This window comes from Phaethon aethereus (genome assembly GCF_964289735.1).
Source record: "Phaethon aethereus genome assembly, chromosome: 1".
Classification (NCBI taxonomy): Eukaryota; Metazoa; Chordata; class Aves; order Phaethontiformes; family Phaethontidae; genus Phaethon; species Phaethon aethereus.
The window spans coordinates 420,987-443,209 of record NC_138575.1 but is presented as its reverse complement, the minus strand read 5'-3'; the positions used below and the strand labels follow the sequence as shown (position 1 = coordinate 443,209).

Sequence of the window (22,223 nt, the reverse complement as noted above, 5' to 3'; positions counted from 1 at the left end):
AAAGAAAGAAAGGGAAGTTTGTTTATTTTTTAGAACCACAGTGAATTTGCTACTACATTTACTATTTGTATGTCCATAAGTTTGTAAATAGCAAGTTTGGTGAAAGATGTGTGTGCATCCTGACCACTTCATACAGATCAGCAAGGTTACACCACCAAGTGCATCCCCTTTATCTGTCACCAATAAATAATCTATTACAATGTCAAGGCTCTGATGTGCAAAAAGATTAGTTCGTTCATATCAGTGATCCAAACTGAAATTTATTAGTCACAGCATATCATATTTATAAGTGGATGCTCTTATGCAGAATTAAAGTGAATATGATTTCTTTTATCATAATTATAGCGTTGGGAGAACTAAAACTAAATGAACTATTTTAGTTCCAAGTCAGAGGCCACAACTGCTTTAAGTGGGTAAACTGGCCCATTACAAAGGGCAACATGGATCAGCTCTTCTGGTTACCCTACCTAGCCAAGCCATAAAGGAAAAAATGAATTGTGGGATCTAACAAATACAAGTTTCAAAGGGCCATGCTGTCGATACGCAGATATTCGGCACTCAGTACTGCCTGTGCTGATGCTCACAATAGACAGCCAATAAACAAGGAAATCCTAGGTTCGAAAACTGCGACAAAAATTTTAGCTAAACAAGTCACCAAACTCCCAGCAGCAGATCCAGGTGTCAGGACCACAGAACAGAGCTGAGTACAAGCTAACTCTCATCAAATTCAAGGCCAGCAGTGCTCTGGGTGAGGCCAGAAGGCAAATTACAGCTGGTCGCATTTCTGCCGGCACACAGCCTCACCCAGCAACTTCTGCACTGAAGGGAACCCTGGGCAGATCAGAACAGGGCTGGGCACCAGGCTGACAACCACAAGGCACACAGCAAAACCTTTATCTGACTAGGTGCATGCCTTGCGGATCCGTGCCAAGCTAAAGCCTCTCCCCACAGAACTGTGGTATGTCGGCCAAAAGCTGCCCAAAGATGCCTCTTCCTGGCCCACACTCAGCCCCCAGATGACCCCCTGCAGTTCAGGGGAGGAGGTTCCCCTCGTCCTCTAGGCGTACGAACTCGTATGGAGCGCTGGGCATCTCTCCAGTTACCTGCTACAACGGCCTAAAGCAACAGCCTTGAACTGTAACTCTTGTGCTCCTAAGGAACTGCAGTTATTCTTACAACTAAAAATTAGCTAAACAGTATTTAGAGGTAATATACAGACATTACAGAAAATCATTCTTATCATTACTTGTATTTTAGAAATAGACAACAGCTTCTCCTCAAAAATCTGCTGGGACACCCCTCCATGCCTCTCACGACTGGATTCAAGATCTGCATCCCGGGTTTAGCTTTCACATTACATCAGAGCTGAGCTCCCCACAAGACTCAGCTCAGACTCAAGCCCTCCTTCCCGGCGGCTCGCTGTGCGTTAGCAACAACGCGCTGGCACTCGGGCACGTGGAGGCAGCAGCATCTCTTGCCCAGCCTGTAGGCAGACTATTAACAATTGTCCCAACATTTTACTCCACTGTATCAATCATGAGCTCAGTGAGAAGGAAATGCTGCTTCTGACAGGCAGCATGGCATCAAAGGAAAATGATAATGCAGAGATATGATTTGACAGCAAGCTTCAAACGAGGAGCAGAGTACATGGATCATTACTAATTCTTAATCAAGACAACAAACACACCAAGGACGACCCCTCATGCCCACCAGCTATTCCCAGCTGGCGTGACAGCAACGCCTCTACTTTTAGGAGACTGACACATCGTTTGGAGAGCCCAAGAGCGGCAGCTCCTGGGGCGTCTTACAGGTGTTAGACCTGTAGGTCCATATTTAATCCACAAACATGTGGCTGGATTGGAAGCAAGCTGTTACTGTCAGGCACAGAGACTTCTGCTGGCACGCTTCTTCCCAAAGCTGAAGATTCAGATTATCTAGCAAGCCTCTGTGCCAGCAGAGTCCCAGACAGTCAAACAACAAAGCTCCACCTTGGGAGCAAACTGCCAAAGCGCCAGTCTCACCTCTCCTGAGCTGGAACGCCTCGAGTAGAAACACATCTGATCTTTATGCAAAAGACACCCATCAGTAGGCTTGTTCAGTCGTTAATTAACTTCACCCTTAAAAGATTAAAGATGTGAATTCACTATTTAAATGAAGCAGCGTATGGCGAGGCAGCCATGAACTTGTCCCGCTCCCTTTGCAAAGCGATGCTTCGGCCACACGGAAGGCAGCCTTTGCGCCGGGAAAGCACGATGATTCATTAGGGAACCTTTTGCTGGTTCCAGGAGGAGACCCACAACTCTGGTTCATACCCACCCGGGATAGGTGAGGAGTGTCAGACTGATGACTGCCCTTTTCATTAACTTCCGTAACAGGACGCCGAAGACAACAGTGGAGCACACTTTCTGGACAGAAAGTAGATGCTGAGGGCAAACAAACCCTTGCTGTGGCTTGCAAGGGCCACTGCTAGCGGCCAGGACAGACAAAAGACACGGCTAAACGGCTATCTATATCTGAGCTAGTCAGCAGAGAAATAGGCCATTTCAGAGTGTGATTCATCAGACATTTTAAATGTCTAACCTGGGATGAGATAAATTGCGCTTTGGAAGAGCTATTTCTTGCTCTAGACGACTGCCTCAGCCGTAGCTGTGTACACCAGCCAGCCAGCGAGACGCGAGTCGCCCCTCTCCTCTCCGACAGCCTTTCAACCCCGCCCGGCGCGGAGGGGAGGCTCAGGCTGGCGCTTCGAACAGGACGGCAGCCCTGCCCGCGACGGGGCGGCCCACAGGCACCCGCTGCACGAGGACCTGGGCAGCTCCTGGCTGCGCCCGCAGCGGCTCTCCGGGAACAGCCGCGCGGCAGCCGCCAACCGCTGGCTCCTGCCTGCGGCCGCCTGCCCCGAAGGATGCGCTCGGTCGGGGGCCTCGGCCCCGCGGGGGCCACGACCGCCTCAGAGCGGCTTTTAAAGTCTCCAGACTTGGGGAGAACACGTCTCTGCCTAAGCTCCTGCTTGCTAAGGCTGATCAGCCAGCGAAACCCTAGAGAGACCCCATGAGAGGGAAAGAACGTGAGACTTTCTGCCCTTTGCAGAAACAGCTCAAGTGCGACGGACAAGAAACTTCAGAAGAAAAACTTCCAGAGCTGGGAAAACGCTTGGGGAGGAAAAGTTAGTCACGTTGTAGTAGAAAACTGCTGTGCAAAGGGAGGTCTGGAGACTCCCCAGCCGGCTGGGACAGCCAGCTTTCCCTGTGGGGTGCGTGGAAGAGGAGAGCCCCCAGTTCAGCACGGTATCTGGTGAAGAAGTTGCCCAAGTATAACCGAAATCGCAGACACCAGAGAAAGCCATACGTTAAACGCGGGCACACAAGCATCCATGGCAGCGCAACAGCGAAGAGCAAACGCTGACGGGCAGTGGGCGAGCCGGGCGGGCGCAGCGCCGGAGGGGGCCGCCCGGACTTCGTCACCGACAGGGACGCACGACAAGCAGGAACATTTTGGGGTATGCGGGGGGGCCCGTAGGACTGCGTGAAACTTATTATGGGATACCAGAAAGGGGCTGTGGGATTATGTAAAATTAGAGACACATACACATGTATATATAAATAAAATTCTGAGAATATAAACAAGCAAATTATCTGTCATAACACAACACAAATTTCAAGCTATTTCTTTCTTTTTTTTTTTTTAAAAAAAAGAAGGCACAAGCAAGTTATAGCAGAAAAGAGCAGGCCTGTTCAGCGACGGAGCAGCAGCAGGTCAGGGACGAGCGGGGCAGGCAGCTTGGTGACGGCAGCTGGAGCCAGCATCTCAGGCTGGCAACTGGCGCGGGCTGAAGACAGGACTGAACTGGGAGGAAGAACCGTTCACCTCATCAGCCGTGGCCCCGCAATGAGGTGGGCTGTGCGCACAAGAAGTTGGCTCGGTAGCACCAAACAGCATCTGTCAGGAATTTGACTGAAGACGTTCAGCAGCTAAAGCAAACCTCGCTGTAATTTGATTTAAGACAGAGGGGCAACGCTTGCTGTCAGTACCCGACTGTCCTGAAAGCACGTCTGACAGATGCGGGAAGTAGAGGAGCGTGTGGCAGACGAGAAGAGACATTTGTATTTGTCCTGTGCTTCCTGTGTCAACAAGCAGAAAATGTCACCGTGTTAAGGAGAACTCTACCTTGCTAGAAGAAACCTGAGGATGGAATAACCTTGGCAATTATTTTGGTAAATACCTTGGTTCAGTAGCCACTCATGAGGATGCTTTTTAAATCCCTTATGTTTTCAAATACATTGTTTAGCAGTGCACTATTTAGAGCCAAATTTCTCTCTGCTGTAGAATTCAGATGTAGGCAAAGCATAGGAAATGGAGAAAGACCTTCAGAAAGAGTTCAGGAGCATAAATCCACCCCCTCCCATCTCTGAAAAACCACTCTCAATGGTACATTAAGATTACTCTATTTTACATTTTTCCCCAAGAACTTGCATCCGTAAGTACTGCAGTGCTAGAAGAGCAACAGTGGATGACAAACAAACTGGATCATAGGTTTGGCAAAAAAAAAAAAAAAAAAGGGAGTATCTTCAGGAGAAAAAACAACACTTCTTGAAAGGAAAAAGTCCATCCAAAAACAAGATGCAAGAAAGACAGAGGCATTCTGAACAATCTGTTTGGAAATAAGGCTAAATCTGGAGTATTGTGTCCAGTTCTGGGCTCCCCAGTTCAAGAGAGACAGGGAACTTTTGGAGAGAGTCCAACAGAGGGCTACAAGGATGATTAAGGGACTGGAACATCTCTTGTATGAGGAAAGGCTGGGAGACCTGGGGCTGTATAGCCTGGAGAAGAGAAGGCTGAGAGGGGACCTTATCAATGTCTATCAATATCCGAGGAGTGGCTGTCAGGAGGATGGAGCCAGTCTCTTTTCAGTAGTGCCCAGAGGTAGGACGGGGGGCAATGGGCACAGACTGCAGCACAGGAAGTTCCACCTCAACATGAGGAAAAACTTCTTTACTGTGAGGGTGACGGAGCACTGGAACAGGCTGCCAAGAGAAGTTGTGGAGTCTCCTTCTCTGGAGACCTTCCAAACCCGACTGGACGCGTTCCTGTACACCCTGCCCTGGGTGACCCTGCCTTGGCAGGGGGGGTTGGACCAGATGATCTTCAGAGATCCCTTCCAACCCCTACCATTCTGTGATTCCGTAAAAAATAAAGGACAATTTCTGTGCTAGTCAACCTCAAGCACGTACACCTTCCCTGTGCTTGGGTCCAGCTACTGAACTGATCACACAAGCCAAGTACAATACAGTAAAGTTCACTGGGAACCCTCTGTTTCCCCACTGTGCGGCTGGGCTCAGGATGCAGCCATAGGTACTGGGTACCTGAGAAGAAAGTAGGAGACAGAGGATTTCCGCTACGGCAGTAAGAGTTTTAATGGTATCTTGTTCTTTTGACTTGTCAACAGGTTTCCTCTCCTACAGTGACAATCTGATAAGAATTCTCAATGTACCACCGCAGATGCCAAGTACAAATGCTATCAATTTTATATGCAATATGCAATAATCCAACCTCACACTGGGTACCTATATGACTTTCAAATGGTATTTGATCCACACACTAAAGAATCTCATTTTGGTATACTTCAGAGAGACACTGGGGCAACATTACTCACCACTGAATACGCAAACACAAAGTTGTTGACATAGGAAATGCTTATTACCCTTCTCTTAGTAAAAGAAGAGAAGAAATTCCATTAAAAACATGCAAGCGAAGAAAGAATGAAAAACCCAGAACATTGCAGAAAACAGTCATCTTGACTTAGAGGTTTTCAAAAACTTTAAAGCTTCAGTGTGAATACTGAAAGGCAGCAGAGCAGAGTCCTGTGCAGGAAACGGGCACCACAGGACAACAGCATACCTGTGCCGATATCCATTAATACACACTCTGTATCCTATACAGTTTTTCTTCCAGCACCTAATTATTTCACCAGTACAGTGTTATACATACAATAAGCATTTTTGTAGAAAGCTGGTACTGGAAAAACCTGACATCTGAAGAAAGTTCCCCTAAGTTTTGAAGACTAATATTCCCTGGCAGAGGAATTTATGCTGAAGAAAAAAGAAAGTACAAAAAGTTTCAGATATTTGTTTTATCCTAAGCAAGCAAAATCCCTCCACCAGTGTACCTGAATGGAAAGTAAAGTTGGAGGCAAGTGGACCACAACACTTCAGGCCAATTTTGTCCTTCCTATGTGCAGCACAGAAACAGAGATCCTGATGCTGCTCTGCCTGACATCATCTCCAAATCCTCCCTTTGTTTTCCGATTTTTTTCCCTCCAAATTCTTAAGCAGAGAATTTCTTGCCAATGACACCTTGATATCCAGAAGAGTTATTTGGCCTTAGCAGCACATTTTAAGTTTAGTAGCTCCAACAATCCAGAAACCATGCTATTGACCTGCAACACGTAAGATCTCAGTGGAAAAATCCTGTCCTAACCTGAAGTAAAGAAATTTAGCACAGCAGAAAGCAGGACTTATGACAGACAGCAGTCCCATGAGGTTGTATAATTCTCATACAGGGCTACAGCAACCAGCCGCATCTTGGCTTCTTCCCATCTCTTTCAAAATGACCTTCCCAGCAGACAAAACAAGAGGGAACAGAAAGATAATTTCCTGACCTCAGTATGAAGGAAAAGCTTCACCAGTAATTCTGAGTCCCTCCCAGCCCTGAAGTAGACACAGAGACACCCCGTAACAAACTCATTCATGGAAATAAAGCTGGAAAAAACCCCACAGGATTGAGGGTTTTTTGGCAACTTGTCACTAGTGATCATAAAAAACCACTCAGCTTAAGCACATGCCAAGAGACTGTCTTCTACATGCAACAGGGAGCCAGCGGAGCCTGATCCAAATAAACACCCGAAGAGCCATCAGCAGCGATACAGGTGCTGGTGGCTGACGCTGTCTTCAAATCGGCAGCTCCGGAGATGAGCTCCTGCTGCCAGGAGGCAGGGTACCAACGTCTCTGTGTGCACGCTGCCTGCTTTGTTCAGGGAAGGGGCTTCGGTTGGTTCAGTGCTCTGAGCCCCAGGGCATGAGCACAAGGCGCAGAAGTGTTCCCTTCAGCAAGCAAGCACGCTTACCCCTTCAGACGACCCTGAAGAAGCCTGAATGTGCGCAGCCTGATCTGTGGCAAAAATTAAACTTTAAACAGAGTGAGAAAAATTTAGGCCGGACCAATTTTTCTAACTATAGTTTAGGATTACTAAAAATAGTTTGTAATGCCAACCGGTGGCAGCTTTAATAATCACAGAGGGATTACTTGTTCTCAGGGAATCTCCATCTCTTCTTTGCACTGAAGTAGATTTTGATGCTTCTTCCCATTGCACTGTCCTCATCAGATCCAACCCAACCTTTTTCTTAAGCCTTGATTAATATTAGACCATAAACCGAATTCCAGAAAGCTTGTAAGACTCTAACAACCTACTTTTGTGTCCTCCCCAGTGTCCTAATGTACCTTATGGACTCATGGGGTCTGATGGCCATTTCTTGCAAATGCTCAGGGCCCCAACATTTGGACATATTCCTGGTGCTACGGGCTGTCCAGGTGGATGCACGGATCTAGCAGACTTCTGATCACCTGCATTCATCAGGAAGGCAGGGTCCTCAGAGCTGAAGCCCTTACACTCCTGCACAGGCTTTTGGTCTCCTCCTTTCTAGGTTGTGCTGCTGCAGGGGGTATAATTCAAAACCACCACAAACCTGCAGCCATCTCTGAATGGAAGAGACTGCCTACTAAATAGCACTTCCCTCCAAAAACCACATTCCTCCCTTTGGTCCAGGTCTGTTCCAACCACCAAATGACCAGCAAGTGATGTTTCAGGTGTCAGGGCCCAGGTCAATGCCAGCTATCAAGAACTGTCCCAGCCAGCACAGGTTCATGAAAGGCAGGTCCTGCTGAACCAATCTGATCACCTATGACCAGGTGACACACCTAGTGGATGCGGGAAAAGCTGTGGGTGTCGTCTACCTGGACTTTAGTAAAGCCTTTGACAGCATCTCCCACAGCATTCTCCTGGAGAAACTGGTGGCTCATGGCTTGGACAGGCATGCTCTTCTCTGGGTAAAACCTGCCTGGACGTCCGAGCCCAGAGAATTGCGGTGAATGGCATTAAATCCAGTTCATGACAGGTCACAAGCGGTGTTCCCCAGGGCTCAGTTCTGGGGCCGGTCTTGTTCAATATCTTTATCGATGATCTGGATGAGGGGATCGAGTGCTCCCTCAGTAAGTTTGCAGATGACACCAAGCTGGGTGGGAGTGTTGATCTGCTGGAGGGTGGGAGGGCTCTGCAGAGGGATCTGGACAGGCTGGATCGATGGGCAGAGGTCAACTGTATGAGGTTTAATAAGGCCAAGTGCCGGGTCCTGCACTTGGGTCACAACAACCCCATGCAACGCTACAGGCTTGGGGAGGAGTGGCTGGAGAGCTGCCCGGTGGAAAGGGACCTGGGGGTGCTGGTTGACAGCCGGCTGAACATGAGCCGGCAGTGTGCCCAGGTGGCCAAGAAGGCCAACAGCATCCTGGCCTGTATCAGCACTAGTGTGGCCAGCAGGAGCAGGGCAGGGATCGTGCCCCTGTACTCAGCACTGGTGAGGCTGCACCTCGAATCCTGTGTTCAGTGTTGGGCCCCTCACTCCAAGAAGGACGTTGAGGTGCTGGAGCACGTCCAGAGAAGGGCAGTGACGCTGGTGAGGGGTCTGGAGCACAAGTCTGATGAGGAGCGGCTGAGGGAACTGGGGTTGTTCAGTCTGGAGAAGAGGAGGCTGAGGGGAGCCCTCATCGCTCTCTGCAACTACCTGAAAGGGGGTTGTGGTGAGGTGGGGGTTGGTCTCTTCTCCCAAGTAACAAGTGACAGGACAAGAGGAAACGGCCTCAAGTTGTGCCAGGGGAGGTTAAGACCGGATATTAGGAAAAAACTCTTTACTGAGAGAGTGGTCAAAAATTGGAACAGGCTGCCCAGGGAGGTGGTGGAGTCACCATCACTGAATGTGTTCCAAAAACATAGACATGGTTTAGTGGGCATGGTGGTGTGGGGTTGATGGTTCGACTTGATGATCTTAGAGGTCTTTTCCAACCTTAATGATTGTGTTGTATGATTCTAAATGGCCTCCTGCGCAGTCCCAGAGAAACGCAACACAGTCCCTGGAGCTGCTGGTGCTACATGGCTCCGTGACAGTGAGCACTGGGGAGTGCAATCCCAGGACTTCCCAAAGTAACCCAGCTCATCAGCCCCTCCTCAATAAATGGGAGGGTACAGTCATACGATAATCTTGGAAAAACTGCAATCCAAGTTGTAACAACCCTGAAGAAACACCAAATAAAGGACAATCACCTTTATTTGTGAAGTACATGGGCTGTTATCAACATTTAACAAGGGAATAAATGCGCAAAAGGAGAGGAAAGGGAGGTATGGTTCACAGTTTAAGCTAAACAGGTATTTAATATTCCTAAACTTTGTAAAGTTTATTTGCTTTAAAAAAGTAAACCAGAGTATATAAATTCTACGTTCTCTTTATCCTAAATCATTTATCCAGAGAGATGCAAGATCCACCTGGACACCACCCAAGACAGCAATCACAAAAACCTATTTATTTGTAATAGAAACCAAAATGGGTTACAGAAGAGCAAAAGTGTTGATCAGAGGTATAAAAAAAATTAACTGCAGGAAAAGATTTAAAGAATGAGGCACATTAATGGCTAAACGATGTATATTTCAATAGACACAAAACAGCCATATAAAACAGTGAGTGGCATTTCAAAAACCCAAAACTTCCATGGAGCATCTGAACCAGAGAACACTTAAGCTGACAAGTAACATATTTATAAACCAGAAAGATTAGATCCTTTTCTACATCGGCATAATTAGCTGTCTTATGACACAACTGGCATAAAGAGCACAGCAGGGATCAGGAAGAGGTCAGATATTTATACAGAAAACACAAGAACAGCCAGAGGTATACTAGGCAAGACACAACAAAGTCCACTGACCCTGCAGCCCACTGCTGAGCCACAGTCTGGAAGCCCATGTCCTACAAACCCTATCATGCCCACGTCCGTGGTGCCCTGTGCACCCACAGCGGCTCTCCCTCCCAAGCACCACACTACCTGCTCCCCACACAGTGCCAGCACCTCTTCCCACCGCAATATTCCCAGCCACCCCCTTACTCCCGTTTGGGCAGAACATGGCAGATCACGTCATGGCGGTTGTGGAGCTTGCACAGACTCAGCGGCCAGGACCACTGGGCTCAATGAACCATCAACTGGCTGCTTTCCCCACCCTCAGCTGCCATGTCTTGAGCAACTTGGCCTTGAAACCTCCACACATGGGACAAAGTTGGTTGAAAATGTTTAAGTGGCTTGAAAGTGAGTATGAAACTATCAGAGGAGAAGAGAAACAACAATTGCTTATGTCCAGCTGCCTCAGGAGAACAGTCTAAAAGCAGGGACCATGGATCCTCCTGCATAGGGCAGGAGCCAGGCAAGGACCATTGGACTCTCTCAAGGGCCAGCTCTGCTGCAGGTCAGTGCGCTACTGTACCCTTTCCAGGAGCCCTTGGCATTAGCTAATCAAGAGACTAATTACCACGCAGGGACAGGACCTTGCTTAGATCTAGGAAAGAAATTACACAAGCCTACAGTGGCAAAGCATTACTTGTATGTCCTGCTGACCTAGAGGGAACAGGATCATACCCTATCACCTAGTCACCACAGGCTTGGCCATCAGTTGCACATATCATAAGCAACAAAACCACTTCTTCCAAACAAATTTTTTCATGTCTCTGAGATATTTTAGTTTTATTCAGTTTATTTTCTTTTGCTTTTCAACAGCAATTCTTCTCTTCTTCCTCTTCCCTGACTCATTTTTCAACGTTTCCAACAACAACAATAGGAAATAATTTATCCGTGTCTCAAGAAGCTCTCATTATTTCTGAAAAATCTTTTAACTTCCAAACACTGACTGCTAGACAAACAGTGCAGAAGCACAGCTCCCAGGCTCCCACAACACCTAACAACCTCAGCCACCCAATTAGAATATTTCGTGCTTTGTTCCCAAAGTATCTTTCAAGCCACTCCAGGGTGTGAGCCCACGGCTGCCATGCTCACGGCAGAGCACCTTGGGTAAAGCCATGGCACAGGAGATGCATGGGAACGTACAACAGCGGATGGGGACCGCTCTGCACTGCTGTCTGCTGTCACTCCCCTCCAGCACGTGATAAGAGGTAACAACTCCTGCTCTCCACAGGCTTGGCAGGATCCACACTCGTGCCTAATAACTTCTGTGGAACTTAGGGCTGCAGAGAACTGGAACAGCATTCATCCACTCTCACAGTCCATTTCTAAGCAAACTCACTATGTTGGGGTCAGACAGGGTTTTTTTTAATGCATTTCAGTCCCCAGGAGAGTTAGAGAGTCCCTCAGATGGAAAGCAAGAACGGTCAGCATCCAAGGGCTACAAGAGAACCGAGGGAGTGAAGCACCACGAGCTCAGAGGGCAACAGGCTCTTGACAACTCCCAGCCTTGTCTGGTGCTGCAGAGAATGCTCTGCAGTCAGCAGCCACACAACAGGGTGGCTCGAGCTGAAGAGACCATGGAGACAATGAGCACCAGGAGATGCTCTGCAGCATCAGGTGGGATACAGCTCACACGACACAACCCTCATCAGAGCCACTGAGCCCTCGGATCCCTGCTTGGCGGATCACTAAGATAAGGCTAGCAGATAGTACTCATGACCAAGTAATTTCATTTGTTAGGAAAGGAAAAAAATTGGTCTCCTTTTTCTAAACGAGGACCTGGTCACAGTGCCTTTGATGTCTCACAGCCACATGACAGCAGTTTGTTGTGTCTACAGGCACACCAAGAAATTATTAAACCAGCCGTGAACACTTATTTCAGAAGCAAGAAGAGCTGAAGCCTGAACTCTGGAAGGTTCTAGAGCAGCCTCCCCACCAGAACAGCAGCAGGAATGCATCAGTAGTTGTAAAGGTGGAACGTGATCAGTTTACAGGTGATTGTAAAGCCGTGCAGGGCCAAGGTCTCGACTCACTGATCACGAGACTCCTTTTCCATCTCTGTTCTTCCAGCGCTGGGAATAACGCAGGAGCGGCCGCCTGGCGAGGAGGCAGCTGTTTGTCACCCCTTTGCTCTAGATGACCATGGGCACAGTTTGAGGGGGAGTTTAAAGTTTAAAGCTTTGGTTTAACCTTCCAAGTTATTAGTGGCTCTGTCTCTAACCACCTGCACCTAACCACCAGAGCCGCTGCCTTCCTGCGGGGTAGCAGGGACCCTACAGCCCAGAGCGAGCTGCGCGTGAGCAGCCTCTCTTCAGTTTCTGGATGGATAAAGAAAGTCCAGGGGAAACTAGCTGGCTGAGCATCGAACAGAAACTGCAAAACCTTCCACTAACAAAAGCTATCTTCACTGTGCAATAACAACTTTATTCGCAACTAAAATAACCCCCTCTATCTAAACAACCTCCAGCACAATTGAGAACTGCTACAACAATAATTCAACAAAACCATAGCTGCAGCCAACACAAATTCAGTTTGCCATTTATTTCACAGAGGGTTAGCTTAGATACTGCAGTAGGGAACGTCAATAAGGAACCACAGTAGAAAGGAAAGCCTACTGTTGGATGCACATGGTAACAGTTGCTCGAGAATAACTCCCGCTAATCACAAAGTGCAAAAGAAATGAGACTCCAAAACCAGCATGTTCACAGTGTTCTGAATTTCTCCCTAGTTTCCAGGATGGAGATTCAATCCTCGTTGCATCTTGTCTCTGAAACATTTCTCCCTGTGACCTTGCGATTGCAGTGCTGGTGACTACTGGTTCTCCCTTTGCTTGGGGCGCTCACATCTCATTTCTTTTCTCATTATCAGTAACTAGCAGATCAAGGACAGACTCTCCTCTGCTTGAATTCTTTAGCTATCTTACAAACAAAATAACTGTATTGATTATTGCCTTGTGCCATTCAACAGCTACCAGGACAGTTACCGCATACAGTCAGGGTAGACACTCTAACTTCCACCGTGCTCTTGAAACTAAACCAACTCCCACTGAAAAGCCACAAGGAAATCCGTCACACAACACAAGGTTCAGTGCATCTCTCACTCCACCAAATCCAGTATGCAAGACTCTTGCTTCACATCAGCATTCAGAAGAACCTTTGCAGGAGTCCATTTGCTTTCAACAAGGAACGCAAGCTCTGAATGCAACCCTGGGTGAACGTTCAAGGATCCTCAGCTTTATCTCAAGAGAGCACACCAACAAGCAGAATTTGCTTCATAACACAGTCACACTTCAAACAGGGCCAGAAACAACCCCTTGCATGTTTTGCCATTTTCTCTGATAGTACCTGCCTGCAGCCCCAGCCATCTGAAATCCCTTCGATGCAATGAAACTCAGTGATGGCTGTCAAGTCCCCTCACCAGCACATCTGAAGATGAGACACTGGGCCTATTACAGCTTCCATGCCAGTGAGCTTCTGTCCTCAGCCTCCGTATGCTCAGTTCTGCCCTCCCCACGGAGGTCCCTTCCCACAGCACTCTCGTGCCTGTAAGACAGCTCTTCACTCAGACTTGCATCTTTGGACAGGTTTCTCCCTCAGCATCACACTGAGAGCTCCCTCCATGTAGGGCTCTCGCCCTTGCACATCTCCCCAAACGCAGCTCATCTCATTATGCAACTGCCTCCAGCAATTCTTTGACAACACTCCCCAAATCTGCTCCCACCCTTCCCAAAACAGCTCTTCTGCTCATACTCACCACACTTCAACACTTCCTCGAACTGCCACCTTCTCCCTCCAGGACTCTCCACTCCCAGCACCCCAAGACCCCGGTTCCTGAGCAGCTCAGTTAGTCCCCACCCAGCTGGTACATCCTACCCAGGACCCTGATCTGAAGTGCCCCCAGCTGCCCACGGCAGGGCATCTTCTCAAAGCACACTCTGCCAACGCCTCCCACTGCTGCCGCCCATTTGCAGACACCCTGACAACCCCGTTAGCTCAAAGTCCAGCAGCACCTCAGCCAGGGACCTTCACTTACACCAACTTCCATTTCCCACAAGCTGGGTGTGACAGAGTTCCTCCCACCAACTGAAGATGACCCCCCATTTCCAACAGGAATCACGAGTCCACCAAACATGACAAAGCACCAGCCGCAGCAGTTCCGCTCAGGCTGCTGGGTTCCATCTACCCCCATCCCTCTACCTGTCTGCAACGCCAGGGCACCCTATCCAGTAACTGCCAATATTCCTATCCTCTCAAAAATTGATCAGCATCTCAAAAGCAGTAAATAACTGAGTGCTGCCCATCTACACTGCCTAGAGGTCTTTCATAAGCGAGTCACTGAAGTGATTCTCTTTTAACTCTTATTAAGCCTTCTCAGCCACACATTAAGCAAGCCAGCTGAGAGTGCCTCCAGCTCCGAGGAGCCATTGCCCACCATAGCCTGCTCTTCCTCCCCACAGTGCTTCCCACAACTTGCTTCCTCTCAGGAGATGACATGAAGAAGATATGCAAACATTACAGGTGAATACATGAATTAAGGATTCTGTCGCCATCACTAAGAATGGCATCAGGACCACCTACTTCATGCAAATGCATGAGGAGATACAGAAGGTGTCATAGAAAACGTGGGGTAAGTGGGTGAAGACAAGAGAGGGAAAAGCACTTCTGACCCCAAAGCCCTGTCCATCTGTTGAACCCTTGCAGCCTCCTGGAAACAAACACCCTTAGCCCGTGGCCACGCAACACGCAGCTCCAGCCATCAAACGCCCGTAACTCCAACCATCCCGCTGCAGAAAGCCTCACGACTGAGCACATCGGCCAAGGCACAGCACTTCATGCCTACCTCCTCCTCCACTCAGGGGACAAAAACACCTCGGTGGGGGCAACAGCAAGTCTGCTTGGACTGCCACCTCCGAGGGGAGGTTTTCGGCATCCACAGCATAGGACTTAGAGGGTTCATGTGCTTTTGAAGCAGCAAGTCAGACCACGGCACAGCAAGCCCTGTCTCCACTCCCAAGCTCAGAGCCACATTACAACTAATGCAACTAGTCAGATTAGCGACTGCTCTGGACGGCATTGTTAGAGGCATCAGCAAAAAAAGTGGAGGCAGGAAGATGAAAAGAAGATCCTTAAACTTTCTGTGAAAAGCTATGGAGTTAACCCACCTGCAGAGGAAGCCTTTTCTTATCCCTTTTTGCTGGAAGCTGACTTATGACCTACCGCATAGCTTACATGCCTTTCAAGAAGTCTGCCCAAGATCATGGGCAATGCCATTATCCCTCTAAGCCTCCCATCCTCCCATGAGCTCTGCATCGCCGTGCTCCTGGTGCATGTGGCTGGGAGTTTTGTTCAGGAACCACTTCTTTGCCCACCTCCCCCTCGTCGCTCTCAGCCTGTGCCGCTGGCACCCAGCAAGAGGTGGGCTGGCAACCAGGAGCCTTGCAGATGGCCCACGGCACGGAGCGAGGCAAGAGAAGCTCTCAGGGCACACAGTCCACCCCGGGCTGGGGAGAAGAGGGTTCAGAGAGGTGCCCGCTTCTCCTGGGGGTCCCAGCAAAGCATGCCACCCATGGCCCTGTGTTGCAGGTCAGGACAGACAACCCAGGGCCTGACTGCAGGGCCAGAGCCCCAGGGCCACATTGGGAAGCCACAGCCCCACCTCTGGAGCCTAACTGGGCAGCCCCAGGGCCTGACCAGAACCCCACAGCCCAGGGCATGAGCAAGAGACCCATGGCCCTGGGGCTGGAGTTAACTGGGGACCCCACAGCTCTGCCACCCCACAGCTGGGCTGGGGCCCTGCAGCCAGTCTCGGGACCCCATGGCCACAGACGGGGCAACCAGTGCGATCAGTCCCGCCAGAGCGGGACACGGGGACAGGAGCCTTCGGCTGGTGGGCGCCATACCCGGGTCCGCCACCCGCCCAACCCCACGCCCCGGCCCCCGCCCGCTGCCGCCCGCACTCACCCTTGACGGCTTCGCCCCGGTTGAGCTGGATCTCTCCTTCGCCCTGCGGCGCGTAGCTCTTCACCACGATGAACTTGCGCCCGGGCACGGCGCTGTACAGCTTCCGCTTGGGCCCGCGCAGCGGGGCGGGAGCGGCGTGGGGCGCGGGCTCGGCGCCGGGACCGGGGGGCCCCGCCGGGCCGCCGGGGCTGTAAACGAAGACGTAGGTTACGGTGCTGATGCCCGGCAGCTCGCGGCTCAGCCCGCCGCGGCCCGCGGGCTGCGCCATGGCGGGGCCGGCGGGGCTCAGCGCAGCCCCGGCCGCCGCGGCGCCGCCCGGGCGCGGGCACCGGCTGCGGGGCCGCCGCCCGCCGCCGGCTCCATGGCGCGGCGCCGCCCGCCCCGCGCGGCGCTCCGCTCCCTCCGGCGCCGCGCCGCCGCCGCGCGCACCATGGCCCGGGGCAGGTGCCGCCGCCGGCGGCTCCTCCCCCTGCGGGCGGGAACGGCGCCGGCCCAGCCGCCTGCCGCCCCCGCCACCGCCCCCGCCCCGACCCGCCGCCGCCGCGGGGCCGGGCCGCGCACCGAGGCGCCCCCTGGCGGCCGCCGCGCTGCCCCGGGCCGCAGTGCCGGGGGGCGGGCAGCCGGGGGGGTCCCGGGGGAGCGGGGGGGGGGCAGTTGGGGGGTGTTCCCGGGAGAGCAGTGGAGGGGTGCAGTGGAGGGGGAGCGGTGAGGGGGTCCCCGGGGGGGCAGTGTAGGGGGCAGTTGGGGGCGGGGTGTTGCGGGGGGAGCAGTTGGGGACGGGAGTGTGCCGGGGGGAGAGTTGGGGGGGGCAATGCCTGGCGAGGCAGTCTGCGGGGGGACAGTTTTTGGACGCAATGGCGGGGGGGTGTACCCAGCTCCCCCTCCCGGGGCGGGGGGCAGTGTCCGGGGGGGCAGTGGGGGGACAGCAGTGCCTGCCGCACCGGGGAAAGGCCGGGCGGGGAGTCCCTCTGCACCCGACCTGCCCGCGCCGCGCACCGCAGTCCCCCCGCTCGCAGCCGCCGCAGACGGGGGCTCGGGGCTGGCCGCAGCCCGGCTGGCAGCGCCCCGGTCCCTCCCGCTGCCCCCGCAGCACCCCGTTTGCAGCCCCCCCGCTCCGCGCTTGCACCCCTCGCCCCGCGGTTGCAACCCCCCCGATCGGCACTTGCAGCCCCTCTTGGGTGTGTACATCTTCACCCGGCAGCCCCCGCAGCCCCCACGTCCCCCAGGTCCGTGGGGCCGTGCCTCCACAGCCCCTGTGGGGCTGCCCCCAACCACCCTCCTGCTGCCCCCCAGCCCCTCGGGAGGGGCAGGGGCGCGGCAGTGCAGTGGGGTCTCCTCCCGCAGACCCTTCTGATGCCGAAGGCGCTGCCTGGTGACGGTGCAGCCGGAGGGGAACGGTGCGGCTGGAGGGGACCAGCCGCTGCGGCAGGAAAAGCTGTCCCGTATGTGCACCCCCAGAAACGTCTGTAACCCGAACGGGTACAGCGCTCCTCGGGGAGCAGGCTGCAGCCAGGAGAGAGGATGGCGTCCCTCAGCCTGGGACAGTCCGAGCTTTGCCCAAGACCACCGCCACCATCGCGGAGCAGTTCTGCCGGCAGACACGCGCCACACGGAGACCAGCAGAGAGCTGGGAATGGCGACCCAATGCCGAAACCAACACGCCAGCACGAGATACGGCTTCACGGCTTGGCATCAGCAGGCGGCCCAAACCGTCTCATCAAACTTCCCATGCGCAGGCACAGCGCTTCTGCAGAAGGCACCGTCACGCCGGGGATGTGTGCCGGGTAACCGGCCAGCCCCAGCCCAGAAGCCTGCTGCTTCAGTACTGAGCTAAGTTACAGTCCCTCAAGGGAAAAAACACTTAATAAGAAATAAATAGCTACCCTTTCCTTATAATACTTCTAAATGTCACTCCAGTATCATTTTTAGTCGATGCAGAGATATTAAAGACCAGCTCAGATCTCTAAAAGGGCCCTTTATGTTTTTAGAAACAGTCACGAGAAGCGTTCAGAAAATGCAGGTACTGCAGACAGCTCACAGAAATACCTGCTCGGTGCAGCGTGCCTCGCTGACGCCGCAGCTCCGCACCCTGCCGCGTGCTCACGCTGGCCTGGGCTCGCTCAGCCCACAGGGCTGGGCACGCGCGCCTCGGGCTTTGCGCGCACGTGTGCGTACATAAGCAGGGCAGCCAGGCTGCCGGTGCACGGTGGGATCGCTGCGGTGCTGGGGCCATGAACCCCCTCCAGCTGCGCTGCCTCTGACGGGTGCCCACACAGCCCTTCTGGGGGATGCCACTCCAGCCATTTTGCTGCTCCAAGCTGCTGACTACGCGTCTACCCTCCTCCTGCGGTGGCACCAGCGCTGTTCTCAAACAACCGTGCTGCAACGTGCAGCTACCAAGGAACCCACAGCTCCGCTGCTGATCCTGCGCCTCGGCACCCTCCGGCAGGATTGCGGCAGTTTTACGCAACCTGGCATCGTCCTTCCCGTGATTTCTGAACATGCTGCTGGACCGAGAGCCAGTCCTTGCAAAAGTGACGTGAAGATCAAAACAACGGCCCGAAGTTCCCATGGCTCCTCTTTAGCGGTTTCAGCGGGGAAGCATTAATTATGTGGCTCACAATCCAGTTCGTATGTGCCGTATTGATTTTGTAACACACTCGTTTTTTAATCGTTAAGGAGTTATTAAGTCAAAATGTCTCAGAAGCCTACATCTATTATATCAGAGGTACATTTATAACAAGTTTTGTAATAATTTCAAAGAATACCACCGGTTTTGTTTGGGGTCTTTTGGCACGCTCAATTTCAATTAAAGGATGTTAATTAGTTTAATCATATTTCATGTTAATGCCTGCTTGATAGAGATCTGTGTCAGTCGTGCAGCTGCTCCAGGTTCATGCTCTACTCGAACATTTCTACCCACATTCCCAACTGGAAAATGTGAGAAAAACTGCCTGCAATGGGTTTTATGTTTCCCATCAGTCAAGAGCGGAGTATCTCTTGGCACGTTTCCACATGAACTGACAATGCGTTTCTTCACCCACTTTATCACCCCGTGCCATAAGGCACCTTGAGGCCTGAAGGAGCGGGTTTCATCCTTTGTATCACCTAGTTAAGCCGCAGCTAATCGCTGCTGGATCCATAACTTACTTCGGAACAGCAGCCAGGACGCCTTGTGTATTATGAATAAAACAAACACTACCGCGGCGGTGTTTATTAAGCAGCTAAGGAGCTTCTTAATGTCCCCAGCGTATAATCGTGATTTTGCCGCGCGCAATGCCCACATCTTCCTCCTCTGCGAGACACGCAGGACGCCGCGGCCGAGATGCCTGGGCGCCAGAGGCGACCGCTCCCCACGGGGGTGCAAAGCGGGGGCAGCCCAGATGAAATGTGGTCACTGCCGAAGAGCCGCAGCCCTTTCTTTTTCTGCACAGAGGTCCTGCCCTTGGTGATCACAGGCTTTTCTCTGTATGGTGGCCGCTCACCCAAAACTCGTCTGCCCAAACAGCATGTCAGATATCCCCACAGCGACGGGAGAACAACGTTGGGTAAATCAGCCCAGCAGCAGGTATCGTTCAACTAAAGCATGCCAGCAAGAGGGACACATCTGGTTTGAACGAGCCTCAATAGCAGATGGAGGACTTGTCCTCCTAATGTCACCTGCTGCCTCTGCCACCAGCAACCTGCTTGGGAAGCTGGTGAGCTGAAACTGGGTCTCTTTGGACACTTTGCCCAGAGCCAGGAGGAGCCTGAGCAGCTTGCTTATGGTGTTCCTCCTGGTCAGGCCCCGCAGAGGGGCTGCTCACAGTCCTGGTGTTTGGGTTTGGTTCTCCTGCAGATAAACGAGTGCTCAAGAAATGGTTGTAAGCCTATACATCAGTATGAAAACCTGATGGCACGCCTTTGCATAAAATTTCTGAGGTCTCACACTTGCTCTGCCTGTTGAAAATAACTATTTGAGATGGAGTTGATGTGTGACTCCATGCCTCACGCTTCTTACAGATATTTTAACCCCAGAAGCATCCAGACTCAACAATGCCTGGAGATGGTGATGGAGACCTGACCATCTGACAAGGTGCCTCCATCAGAAACAGTGTTGGGTCCCGGTACGGAAGAGCTTCCTCATGAGAGCTGACAGTTACAGTAATGCCCTCCACAAGCCACATTCATTTGTGAGGGAAGATAGACTTCCCTTCCATGGGCTGGTGGCAGGCTGAAATCACTGCAAGTGAATGAATTAACAGACCATAATAGTCCCTGCAATTACTTCAAACACATCAAGCAGTCCCAAATACCCAGGATGGCTGCTTTAATTTTTATGCGCTCTCAAGAGGCTGATCAGAAGAGAATTACTTTTTGTCAGGTGAGTTCTGGATGAAGGGTTCTCATTTTAGGTTTAAACAACCCTTCTCCTTGTTCCTTCTTTGAGGAATTCCTGCCCACCACTGTCCCATCGGAGCACTCGCGGTGCGAGGTGAAGGCACGCCAGTTTTCAGAGAGCGTAGCTGATGATCTATGGCACTGCAGCATTTGCTGCCACAGCACGGGCCATGAAGGTAGGACCAAGGGATGTGGCAGATCCAAGCCAACAAGGCTGTGCCGAAGCTCTGGATATAACTCAATTGTTTTGCCACATTTCTGCGTATCTCTTGGAGGCAGTGAACATACTAAGGTGTCTTGCACATTATCATGAAAGTATCTACTACAGTTCCTGATTTTTTTCCCCCTTGAGAGATGAATATCAGATTTTTTGTTGCTTTAGGATACAGAAAGGTTTTTGCATGTGGGAACTTCCTACTGTTTCAAAATGTGCTATCAACTGAATGCTTCAGGAATGAAATGTATTTGGCAGCTTTGCAGTTAACCTGTTAGCCTTTCCTTGTAACTATATGACTTAAATTGTTCTTGTCCACAAGGCACCAATCCCAAAAGCATGCTGTTTCTTTCTTTTTTTTTTTTTCTTTTTTTTTTAAATTAGTTGTTCTCTGGTGCTGGAGTTGCTTTTCACTTCAGCCACGGAAGGAAGGATTTGTAAACTACTCCTCTTGCCCTGAGAACAATTACATCCTCTCGTGTCTACAGCTCTGCACACACAGACTACCTGGAGATGATTCCTCTGTAGGAACCTTTCTGGAGACATCTGTACCCAAAGCTCGGTGGGAAGAAACACACAACGCATGCCCTGCCATGGGTCTTTCAGCTTTGTCCAGTAGTGAGACCTGCAGTAACCTCCTTTGTGAGTTGCTCTCTTTGGTATTTAGGTAAGAGAGATTTTGCCATCACACAAGTATTATAAAGTCCACCAGATCCTTATAACCTGGTACTGTTAGACAGAATTTGACTGACAACCAAACTCCGCTTCTCGATTATGGCACTTACTATGTGTCCTTTGGAAGAAATGCTTTTGCTGTTCTGGAGTTTCAAATTGTTACTACAAGCGTGGCTGACAGATACAGAAATAGACTGGGTTTGATGGAAATGATTTCAGCTCCAGCAAGAAAATAGCAGCTTTGTCGCTTCTAAATCTTTCCCAGATTCACAGAATCAAAGAGAATGGTTGAGGCTGGTAGGGACCTCCAGAAGTGGATCTCCGTCCAACCCCCTGCTAAAGCAAGGACAATTACAGTTGGTTGCCCAGGACCATGTCCAGATGACTTTTGAACATCTCCAAGGAAGGAGACTCCACAACCTCTCTGGGCAACCTGTGCCAGTGCTCTGTCAATCTCACATTGGAAAAAGTGTTTCCTGATGTTCAGAGGGAACCTCCTGCATTTCAGTTTGTGCCCGTTGCCTCTGGTCCTGTCACCAGGCACCACCACGAAGAGCCACCCTCCCTGCAGGCATTTATACACATTGCTGGGACCCCCCTGAGTCTTCCAGCTGCAGGCTGAACAGTCCCAGCTCTCTCAGCCTTTCCTCATAGGAGAGATGCTCTAGTATCTTCATCATCTTTGTGGCCCTTCACAGGACTCTCTCCAGCATGTCCACCTCTCTCTTGTCCTGGGGAGCCCAGCACTGGACCCAGCACTCCAGGTGTGGCCTCCTCAGTGCTGAGCAGAGGGGAAAGACCACCCCGCTCAGCCTGCTGGAGGTGCTTTGCCAAACGCAGCCCAGGATACCAGTCACTTTCTTTGCGGCAAGGGCACGTTGCTGGCTCATGTTCAACTTTGTGTCAGCCAGGACCCCCAGGGCCTTCTCTGCAAAGCTGTT

General features: G+C 51.4%; 1 protein-coding gene across 1 annotated transcript in view; it reads right to left on the bottom strand.

Moving 5' to 3' along the window:
* The window catches only part of SHANK3 (SH3 and multiple ankyrin repeat domains 3), a gene marked incomplete at both ends in the record, with an annotated part of 394,260 nt that overhangs the window by 192,836 nt on the left and 179,201 nt on the right, over positions 1-22,223 (bottom strand). The window contains 1 exon segment of the mRNA XM_082010792.1: positions 16,014-16,201. Within this exon segment, the coding sequence (XP_081866918.1) occupies positions 16,014-16,201 (188 nt within the window).